The sequence below is a fragment of the Oncorhynchus clarkii genome, chromosome 12 (genome assembly GCF_045791955.1).
Source record: "Oncorhynchus clarkii lewisi isolate Uvic-CL-2024 chromosome 12, UVic_Ocla_1.0, whole genome shotgun sequence".
In the NCBI taxonomy this organism is placed as follows: domain Eukaryota; kingdom Metazoa; phylum Chordata; class Actinopteri; order Salmoniformes; family Salmonidae; genus Oncorhynchus; species Oncorhynchus clarkii.
The window spans coordinates 102,651,785-102,663,494 of NC_092158.1; the positions used below are offsets into that span (position 1 = coordinate 102,651,785).

The 11,710-nt window shown below is 49.0% G+C and overlaps 1 protein-coding gene across 1 annotated transcript; it reads left to right on the forward strand.

The window, feature by feature from the left end:
* The first annotated feature begins 1,085 nt into the window (after positions 1-1,085).
* On the forward strand, positions 1,086-10,494 carry LOC139422531 (inositol 1,4,5-trisphosphate receptor-interacting protein-like 2). The gene is made up of 6 exons (XM_071173689.1): positions 1,086-1,392; positions 4,773-5,022; positions 5,154-5,327; positions 5,793-6,465; positions 6,913-7,175; positions 9,914-10,494. Exons 1-6 carry the CDS (start codon positions 1,157-1,159, stop codon positions 10,292-10,294), a joined length of 1,977 nt encoding a protein of 658 aa, XP_071029790.1. The 5' UTR covers positions 1,086-1,156; the 3' UTR covers positions 10,295-10,494.
* The last annotated feature ends 1,216 nt before the right edge of the window (positions 10,495-11,710 follow it).

The window sequence follows — 11,710 nt, forward strand, 5'->3', positions numbered from 1 at the left end:
CTATAGTGCCCTACTGTTGACCAGGGCCCTATTCCCTCTATAGTGCCCTACTTTAGACCAGAGCTCTATTCCCTTATAGTGCCCTACTGTTGACCAGGGCCCTATTCCCTCTATAGTGCCCTACTTTAGACCAGAGCCCTATTCCCTTATAGTGCCCTACTGTTGACCAGGGCCCTATTCCCTCTATAGTGCCCTACTGTTGACCAGGGCCCTATAGGGCACTAGGGTGCCATTTGGGATGCAGCCAGCCAACCCAGGACAGACCTTAGTCAGAGGTGTGGTCCAGTTTAGCTAAACAAGGACTTATTGAGTCACTCACTGAGGGAGTACTGTACACACACCCACATACAGGGAATAGGGCTCCATTTGGGCCCTGAGTCCCCTTTTGAATGTAATGTTGAGATGTGAAACAATGTCTTTGTCTCTTTAAGAGGTGGGAGGAGAGTGTTGCCGCCCAGTCTCTCTTTCCTCCTCCTCCCCCTCTTTTTTTTAAAACTAAAATTCCTCTCTCAAGAGTTTGGCATTTCCTCTGAGCTCAGAGAGAGAGAGAGAGAGAGAGACCGGGAAAAAGAGAAGACAAGAGAGAGAGAACCTGTTGGAGAGGAGTCTTCACAAAGACAGATAAACCTGACATCATAGAGCTCTGAAGAGGAAAAACAGGAGGGGCAGATTGAAGAAGAGAGGAGGAGAAGGAGGGGCAACTTCTGAAGAGGAACTTCAACTGACTTTAAACTGAACAAACAAGCTGGAGAGGAGAAGAAGAATAAGAAGTGGGAGTTCTGTTACAAGAGGGAAGGAGAGGAGACAACGGAGAGAAGAACATTGAGGCGCAGAGGAGGGAAAAGACGAGAGAGAGAGAGAGAGAGAGAGAGTCCGCGTGTGTGTGTCAGCGATGTGTCATGATGGGTTAGCCTTCCCTGACCCTGTCTCAGTTCTCTGGCATCGCTAAAGAACAAGTCCTAGACAGACAAGAAGAAGAGAAAGAACGAAGGAACCTTGGAGCAACAGAAAGAAGGAGAGAGGGGGAACGAGAAGAGAGAGAGGGAACGAGAAGAGAGAGGGGGAACGAGAAGAGAGAGAGGGAACAAGAAGAGAGAGAGGGAACGAGAAGAGAGAGAGGGAACGAGAAGAGAGAGAGAGTGAGAGAGAGAGGAGGATGAGTGTGTACACTCTGAACCTGCGGGTGTTCTGGCCTCTGTTGACCTGTGTGTTGACAGGTCTGGTTTTCCACCACCACATAACCCACTGGCTAAGCCCAGAATCAGGCCCAGAATCAGGCCCCGATCCTGGGTACGAGGCTGGGACAGAGCCCTGCTCTGACCAGGGCCCTCCTGTCTTTTTCTCACTCATCAAACTACTACTGGCCTGTGTCCTCTGCTACCTCTTCATAAGGTACACAGTCCACACACATCATCTCTTCTCTCTTTCTCTATCTTACTCTCTCTCTCTCTCTCTGTCTGTCAATTCAATTTCAATTCAAGGGCTTTATTGGCATGGGAAACATGTGTTAACATTGCTAAAGCAAGTGAGGTAGATAATATATAAAGTGAATATATAAAGTGAAATAAACAATACAAATTAACAGTAAACATTACACATACAGAAGTTTCAAAACAATACATATATATACAGTGTTTTAACAATGAACAAATGGTTAAAGGACACAAGATAAAATAAATAAGCATAAATATGGTGTGTGTTCTTCACTGGTTGCCCTTTTCTCGTGGCAACAGGTCACAAATCTTGCTGCTGTGATGTCACACTGTGGTATTTCACCCAGTAGATATGGGAGTTTATCAAAATTTGATTTGTTTTCAAATTCTTTGTGGATCTGTGTAATCTGAGGGAAATATGTGTCTCTAATATGGTCATACATGTGGCAGGAGGTTAGGAAGTGCAGCTCAGTTTCCACCTCATTTTGTGGGCAGTGAGCACATAGCCTGTCTTCTCTTGAGAGCCATGTCTGCCTACGGCGGCCTTTCTCAATAGCAAGGCAATGCTCACTGAGTCTGTACATAGTCAAAGCTTTCCTTAAGAAGGTTTGGGAATCATTTACTTTTAGGTAGTTGTATAATTTCACATCTCACTTCTGGATTTTGATAATTAATTCTGCTCTGCATGGATTATTTGTTGTTTTACGTAGATTTTACAAGGATTTCCCCATGGTTGCTGTTGATGCTTGTCCCATGGTAGTTATTGGGGTCAAAGGTGTCTCCACTTTTGTGGATTGGGTGATCAGTCCTTGGTTCCAAATATTGGGGAAGATGCCAGAGCTGAGGATGATGTTAAAGAGTTTTATTATAGCCAATTGGAATTTGTCGTCTGTCTATTTTAACATTTAATTTAGGAGACAATCAACCCCACAGGCCTTTTTTTAATTTTGTCCTGTAGTTCATTAAATATAATTGGAGAATCCAGTGGGTTCTGGTAGTCTTAGTTATAGAGCCAAACATATTGGAGAATCCAGTTGGTTCTGGTAGTCTTAGTTATAGAGCCAAACATATTGGAGAATCCAGTTGGTTCTGGTAGTCTTAGTTATAGAGCCAAACATATTGGAGAATCCAGTGGGTTCTGGTAGTCTTAGTTATAGAGCCAAACATATTGGAGAATCCAGTTGGTTCTGGTAGTCTTAGTTATAGAGCCAAAAATATTGGAGAAGTGATTTACCCATTCATCTTCGTTTCGGATAGATAACTCTTCATGTTGTTGTTTGTTTAGTGTTTTCCCAGAAGTGGTTAGAGTCTACGGATTCTTCAGTTACATTGAGTTGATTTCTGATGTGCTGTTCCTTCTTTTTCCACCGTGTGTTTATTAATTGTTTTAGTGATTCACCACAGTGAAGGCGTAGGCTCAGGTTCTCTGGGTCTCTATGCTTTTGATTGGACAGTAGGCTCAGGTTCTCTGGGTCTCTATGCTTTTGATTGGACAGTAGGCTCAGGTTCTCTGGGTCTCTATGCTTTTGGTTGGACAGTAGGCTCAGGTTCTCTGGGTCTCTATGCTTTTGATTGGACAGGTTTCTCAATGTCTTTCTTAGGTTGTTTGCTTGACATTTTTAGATTCAGTAGGGTGAGAGGTCAGATATACTGTTTAGGTTTTCTACTGCCAGGTTCACACCTTCACTGTTACGGTGAAACGTTTTGTCCAGGAAGTTGTCTAAAAGGTTTTCTACTGCCAGGTTCACACCTTCACTGTTACGGTGAAACGTTTTGTCCAGGAAGTTGTCTAAAAGGTTTTCTACTGCCAGGTTCACACCTTCACTGTTACGGTGAAACGTTTTGTCCAGGAAGTTGTCTAAAAGGTTTTCTACTGCCAGGTTCACACCTTCACTGTTACGGTGAAACGTTTTGTCCAGGAAGTTGTCTAAAAGGTTTTCTACTGCCAGGTTCACACCTTCACTGTTACGGTGAAACGTTTTGTCCAGGAAGTTGTCTAAAAGGTTTTCTACTGCCAGGTTCACACCTTCACTGTTACGGTGAAACGTTTTGTCCAGGAAGTTGTCTAAAAGGTTTTCTACTGCCAGGTTCACACCTTCACTGTTACGGTGAAACGTTTTGTCCAGGAAGTTGTCTAAAAGGTTTTCTACTGCCAGGTTCACACCTTCACTGTTACGGTGAAACGTTTTGTCCAGGAAGTTGTCTAAAAGGTTTTCTACTGCCAGGTTCACACCTTCACTGTTACGGTGAAACGTTTTGTCCAGGAAGTTGTCTAAAAGGTTTTCTACTGCCAGGTTCACACCTTCACTGTTACGGTGAAACGTTTTGTCCAGGAAGTTGTCTAAAAGGTTTTCTACTGCCAGGTTCACACCTTCACTGTTACGGTGAAACGTTTTGTCCAGGAAGTTGTCTAAAAGGTTTTCTACTGCCAGGTTCACACCTTCACTGTTACGGTGAAACGTTTTGTCCAGGAAGTTGTCTAAAAGGTTTTCTACTGCCAGGTTCACACCTTCACTGTTACGGTGAAACGTTTTGTCCAGGAAGTTGTCTAAAAGGTTTTCTACTGCCAGGTTCACACCTTCACTATTATGGTGGAACGTTTTGTCCAGGAAGTTGTCTAAAAGGGATTGAATGTGTTGTTGCCTAATTGTTTTTTGGTAGGTTTCCACACTACTTTCCTTCCATCTACAGCATTTCTTAATATTACTCCGTTCCGTTGGCTTTGATGCCTCATGATTGAGTATTGCTCTGTTCAAGTAGACTGTGATTTTATTGCGATCTGAGGGGGTTGACTGTGAAAGCTCTGAGAGACTCTGGGTTGAGGTCAGTGATAAAGTAGTCTACAGTATTACTGCCAAGGGATGAGCTATAGGTGTATCTACCGTGAGAGTCCCATCGAAGCCTACCGTTGACTACGTACAGACCCAGCGTGCGACAGAGCTATAGGTGTACCTACCGTGAGAGTCCCCTCGAAGCCTACCATTGACTATGTGCAGACCCAGCGTGCGACAGAGCTGCAGGAGTTGGAGTTGGAGTTGTGACTCGTTTTGGTTGGTTGTTTTGTCATAGTTGCGTCTAGGGGGGCTGTCAACTCCAGGTAGGTGTTTTTTCCCCTCTCTCTCTCTCTCTCTCTCTCTCTCTCTCTCTCTCTCTGTCTCTCTCTCTCGCTCTCTGTCTTTCTGTCTCTCCCTCCGTTTGAGTTGCACGGTTACTACGGTGATATTTGCTTCTGCTTTTGAAAACTCGTAATAATACTCATAATGCTGTCGGTCCCTTGATTGCACTAAGTATCCATCTGTTGAAATATGAATAGACTGAACTATCAATGTGTAACTACAGGTACTGCTCCACCCACCCAGGGGGGCCCCAGAGGGTGCCTCTCGAGACCGCTGACGGGGCTCTGAAATCGGGTTGGTCTCGTCGAGAGGTCCTGGAGGACTACTACGAGCGCTGGGTGCGTCTGTCTCCTCACGTCCTGGGGCACAGCAAGGCCCACGTGGCCAAACTGGTCGGGGAGCTGGTCAGAGCCGGACGTGCCACTGGAGGTATCCCAGAGTCCTCTCTGGCGTTCCGGGGAGACTTCCTGCAGGTGAGTTTCGGGAAGATAGCATTAAATGATTAATTAGTTAACAGAGTTGATGGTCTACGTAAACAAACTTCTCGGGAATTCGGGTGCAATTTGGGACTCACACAATCCTTGTTTGTCTGGTCTGGTTGCAGGTGGGCAGTTCATACGAGGAGCACAAGGTGGGCGCTCCAGACTACTATGACATCCTGGTACCTCTGAAGATACCCCGAGAACTGAGACTGGAGCCACGAGTATACAGGGGGGAGAGGAGGGGGGAGGAGAAGAAGGACGAGAGAGGAGAGCAGAAGGGGGAGGGCAAGAGGGATGTGATGGAGCAGAGGGGGGAGGTTAAAGAGAATAGGAGAAAGTCAGGGAAGGGGGAGGGCAAGGAGGATGTGAGGGGGGAGAGGGGGGAGGTTAAAGAGAATGGGAGGAGGTCGGGGAAGGGGGAGGGCAAGGAGGATGTGAGGGAGCAGAGGGGGGAGGTTAAAGAGAACGGGAGGAGGTCGGGGAAGGGGGAGGGCAAGGAGGATGTGAGGGGGGAGAGGGGGGAGGTTAAAGAGAACAGGAGGAGGTCGGGGAAGGGGGAGGGCAAGGAGGATGTGAGGGAGCAGAGGGGGGAGGTTAAAGAGAACGGGAGGAGGTCGGGGAAGGGGGAGGGCAAGGAGGATGTGAGGGAGCAGAGGGGGGAGGTTAAAGAGAACGGGAGGAGGTCGGGGAAGGGGGAGGGCAAGGAGGATGTGAGGGAGCAGAGGGGGGAGGTTAAAGAGAACGGGAGGAGGTCGGGGAAGGGGGAGGGCAAGGAGGATGTGAGGGAGCAGAGGGGGGAGGTTAAAGAGAACGGGAGGAGGTCGGGGAAGGGGAACATGATGAGGGTAAGAAGCAATATAGTGAAGGAAGTCTTGAAGGACGACAGCAAGGTGGAGGAGCAGACAGAGGTCCAAGAAGAAGGGAAGGAAGTCTTGAAGGACGAGGTGAAGGAAGAGATGAAAGGGGAAAGCTCAGAGGACGGTGGGTGGAGCGGCGTGCCGCGGTGCAGTCTAGAGACGCCTCGCCGTGGGGACTGGCTACGAAAACACCGCAACTTCACTGACACCTTTTTACGAATGCACCCTTCTCGGGGGTCGCCCGAAAGGTCATCGAGCTCATTGTCAGGGGTCACGGCAGTGTCAGGAGGAGGAGGAGGGGGCGGAGTCTATCGCCTGACCCCGGACTCCGTCCTCCGTTGGTTCTACCCGGCGGTCCAGCGTTGCCTAGCAACCGTGCGCTACCCTTTCGAGCAACGCTGTACGCTGAGTCTGGCACTCGCCGACGACCGTGTGCAGCTCCGCCTCACACCGCGTTCCGACTACGTCTGCTGTCACATCTCCATGGCAATACGGCTCCTCCCTGCCATCCCCCTCGGAGACGGGGTCTACCTGGTTCCCATGGAAACGACGGCCTCAGTGGCGATGTCAAATACAGGTGTGTTCAGGTGATCAGGGGTAAATATATGATGTCATTTACAAATTCAATAATTTCTTCATTACTCTCCTTTCTTTGATCATTAATTCATTATTCATTCATTATTTAATTCACTAAATCATGAATTCCCTGTCTCCTTCTTTCCTTCCCTACTTCCTTCCTTACTACTTTTCTTCTTTCTTTACTTCCTTCTGTCCTTCATCCATCCATCCATCCATCCATCCATCCATCCATCCATCCATCCATATATCCATCCATCCATCCATCCATCCATCCATCCATCCATCCATCCATCCATCCATATATCCATCCATCCATCCATCCATCCATCCATCCATTCATCCATCCATCCATCCATTCATCCATCCATCCATCCATTCATCCATATATCCATCCATCCATCCATCCATCCATCCATCCATCCATCCATCCATCCATCCATTCCAGACCAGCACCAGAACCAGCAGAGCGAGGAGAGGGACCTGTGGACTTTGTTCTTCCCCCGCCAGGAGCAGCGTCTGCTGGGCTGGCTCCGTGGCCGCTCACCACAGCACTCCTGCCACCTCAAGGTGCTCCAGCTGACCAAGGCGCTGCGTGACCTGGGTGGCCAGGCACTGGACAGCCACCGGGGGGCGCTCTGGAGGTCAGTCCTCTCCTCCTACACGCTGAAGACGGCCTGGCTGCGTCTGCTACTCAGCTCTCCTGCAGAGGTAGGAAACACCATGCCTTTAATAGGTACTACAGGTTACACCCTACCTTTAATAGGTACTACAGGTTACACCCTACCTTTAATAGGTACTACAGGTTACACCCTACCTTTAATAGGTACTACAGGTTACACCCTACCTTTAATAGGTACTACAGGTTACACCCTACCTTTAATAGGTACTACAGGTTACACCCTACCTTTAATAGGTACTACAGGTTACACCCTACCTTTAATAGGTACTACAGGTTACACCCTACCTTTAATAGGTACTACAGGTTACACCCTACCTTGAATAGGTACTACAGGTTATAACATACCTTTAATAGGTACTACAGGTTACACCCTACACTGAGACGGTAGGGCCTTAGTCCACTGCACCACTCGGGACCAGTCAGGGTATTAAACTAAGGAGCGCTGAGACGGTAGGGCCTTAGTCCACTGCACCACTCGGGACCAGTCAGGGCATTAAACTAAGGAGCACTGAGATGGTAGGGCCTTAGTCCACTGCACCACTCGGGACCAGTCAGGGTATTAAACTAAGGAGTGCTGAGACGGTAGGGCCTTAGTCCACTGCACCACTCGGGACCAGTCAGGGTATTAAACTAAGGAGCGCTGAGACGGTAGGGCCTTAGTCCACGGCACCACTCGGGACCAGTCAGGGTATTAAACTAAGGAGCACTGAGACGGTAGGGCCTTAGTCCACTGCACCACTCGGGACCAGTCAGGGTATTAAACTAAGGAGTGCTGAGACGGTAGGGCCTTAGTCCACTGCACCACTCGGGACCAGTCAGGGTATTAAACTAAGGAGCACTGAGACGGTAGGGCCTTAGTCCACTGCACCATTCGGGACCAGTCAGTGTATTAAACTAAGGAGCACTGAGACGCAGGGCCTTAGTCCACTGCACCACTCGGGACCAGTCAGGGTATTAAACTAAGGAGCGCTGAGACGGTAGGGCCTTAGTCCACTGCACCACTCGGGACCAGTCAGGGCATTAAACTAAGGAGCGCTGAGACGGTAGGGCCTTAGTCCACTGCACCACTCGGGACCAGTCAGGGTATTAAACTAAGGAGCGCTGAGACGGTAGGGCCTTAGTCCACTGCACCACTCGGGACCAGTCAGGATATTAAACTAAGGAGCACTGAGACGGTAGGGCCTTAGTCCACTGCACCACTCGGGACCAGTCAGGGCATTAAACTAAGGAGCGCTGAGACGGTAGGGCCTTAGTCAACTGCACCACTCGGGACCAGTCAGGGTATTAAACTAAGGAGCACTGAGACGGTAGGGCCTTAGTCCACTGCACCACTCGGGACCAGTCAGGGTATTAAACTAAGGAGCACTGAGACGGTAGGGCCTTAGTCCACTGCACCACTCGGGACCAGTCAGGGTATTAAACTAAGGAGCGCTGAGACGGTAGGGCCTTAGTCCACTGCACCACTCGGGACCAGTCAGGGTATTAAACTAAGGAGCGCTGAGACGGTAGGGCCTTAGTCCACTGCACCACTCGGGACCAGTCAGGGTATTAAACTAAGCACACCAAGGCAACACCAGAGAAGCCTGATCTCAGATCTGTTTGTGTTCTCTTGGTCAATTCCTATGGTCCAGTGTTATATATACACCATTCAGGGTATTAAACTAAGGAGCACTGAGACGTAGGGCCTTAGTCCACTGCACCACTCGGGACCAGTCAGGGTATTAAACTAAGGAGCACTGAGACGTAGGGCCTTAGTCCACTGCATCACTCGGGACCAGTCAGGGTATTAAACTAAGGAGCGCTGAGACGGTAGGGCCTTAGTCCACTGCACCACTCGGGACCAGTCAGGGTATTAAACTAAGGAGCACTGAGACGTAGGGACTTAGTCCACTGCACCACTCGGGACCAGTCAGGGTATTAAACTAAGGAGCACTGAGACGGTAGGGCCTTAGTCCACTGCACCACTCGGGACCAGTCAGGGTATTAAACTAAGGAGCACTGAGACGGTAGGGCCTTAGTCCACTGCACCACTCGGGACCAGTCAGGGTATTAAACTAAGGAGCACTGAGACGGTAGGGCCTTAGTCCACTGCACCACTCGGGACCAGTCAGGGCATTAAACTAAGGAGCACTGAGACTGTAGGGCCTTAGTCCACTGCACCACTCGGGACCAGTCAGGGCATTAAACTAAGGAGCACTGAGACGGTAGGGCCTTAGTCCACTGCACCACTCGGGACCAGTCAGGGTATTAAACTAAGGAGCACTGAGACGGTAGGGCCTTAGTCCACTGCACCACTCGGGACCAGTCAGGGTATTAAACTAAGGAGCACTGAGACGGTAGGGCCTTAGTCCACTGCACCACTCGGGACCAGTCAGGGTATTAAACTAAGGAGCACTGAGACGCAGGGCCTTAGTCCACTGCACCACTCGGGACCAGTCAGGGTATTAAACTAAGGAGCACTGAGATGGTAGGGCCTGCATACTTTGCAAACATATTTTTGTAATTTATTTTGATACGAAAGTCTTTAGGGTATTTTGCTATTGTAATTTGTAATTATAATTTGTAATTGTAATTTGTCATTTTTGCCCATCCTTTCACATGACAGTAAACTTTGATTTGATTGGAGGCCTGTTATCCATCCTGATTTATTGTCCTCTATAGGGCTGATCTACTCTATCATATATACACGTATGTTTGGAATCATTTGTAAATAGGTTACTAAGGTTTTTTGCATCTTACTGACCGTCTACTTGTCTTTCTTTTTTAGGCCTGGGAGGATCGCCACCTGGTGGCCAGGATGGAGGAGCTGTTCCGCAGCCTGAGGGAGAGCCTCCAGAACCGGGCTCTGGATCACCTCTTCCTGGGGAGCGACAGCAGCTCCATCTTACCTGACTCTGTGGCTCTACCTAAGTTGGTCAAGGAGGCGGTGGGAGCTCCAGTGGAGGGTTCAGGGGGATGTTTGGGGGGTTCGACGGGGAACCTCTGGGCAGGTGTGGACCCAGCCTCGTTGGACCTAGTGTCTAGCCGGTTGGCGTATGCCTGGAGCCATCTCCACCGGCTGATCAGGTTGGGCCGACCCCAGAGGAGTAGCTTGGGGCTGGGCAGGGCAGGCAACATAAACTGCCAGCATCTGCAACCTGGAGAATAACACACTTAACACACTGAAAACGGAGGTTCACAGCTAATATCCTCCAACAACGGGCCGAGTCAAACAGACAGATACATAGACAGACGGGATGGATGAAACACCAGGCTACTTGCACATCCAATGGTTGTACAGGAGCTACTGGTCTAGAATAAAACGAAAGCCTACAACAGTGATGGGACGTTCTCTGAGGCATCCCTCTTAACCAGTCACGAATGGAAATCATAGGGAATGTGTGAATTTGTCATTTATGAATTTGTCATTTATGAATTTGTCATTTATGATTTTGTAATGAATTCATGTGTCATTTTTCCCCGGTACCAAATGAATGATGTTTCATTCATAACCAGATGTATGTCTGCTTCTGGCTGTGTCCCTATTGGCACCCTATTCTGTATTTAGTGTGCACTACTTTCCCATAGGACTCTGGTCCAAAGTAGTGCACTAGGCAATAGAGTGCCTTTTTGGGATGCACTTCTGTGTTCTGTGCTGTATGTATTATCAGACAGTGTAAGGGCAGGGTACACTCCCAGTTTAGGGACAGACTGTGTAACGGCAGGGTACACTCCCAGTTTAGGGACAGACTGTGTAACGGCAGGGTACACTCCCAGTTTAGGGACAGACTGTGTAATGGCAGGGTACACTCCCAGTTTAGAGACAGACAGTGTAATAGGCAGGGTACACTCCCAGTTCAGAGACAGACAGTGTAACGGCAGGGTACACTCCCAGTTCAGAGACAGACAGTGTAATAGCAGGGTACACTCCCAGTTTAGGGACAGACAGTGTAATAGGCAGGGTACACTCCCAGTTCAGAGACAGACAGTGTAACGGCAGGGTACACTCCCAGTTCAGAGACAGACAGTGTAACGGCAGGGTACACTCCCAGTTCAGAGACAGACAGTGTAACGGCAGGGTACACTCCCAGTTCAGACACAGACATTGTAATAGGCAGGGTACACTCCCAGTTCAGGGACAGACAGTGTAATATGCAGGGTACACTCCCAGTTGAGTGACAGACAATGTAATAGGCAGGGTACACTCCCAGTTTAGGGACAGACAGTGTAATAGGCAGGGTATACTCCCAGTTCAGAGACAGACAGTGTAATTGGCAGGGTACACTCCCAGTTTAGGGACAGACTGTGACACGGCAGGGTACACTCCCAGTTCAGAGACAGACAGTGTAATAGGCAGGGTACACTCCCAGTTCAGGGACAGACTGTGAGACGGCAGGGTACACCCCCAGTTCAGGGACAGACAGTGTAACAGCAGGGTACACTCCCAGTTCAGAGACAGACAGTGTAATAGGCAGGGTACACTCCCAGTTCAGGGACAGACAGTGTAATAGGCAGGGTACACTCCCAGTTCAGGGACAGACAGTGTAATAGGCAGGGTACACTCCCAGTTCAGAGACAGACTGTG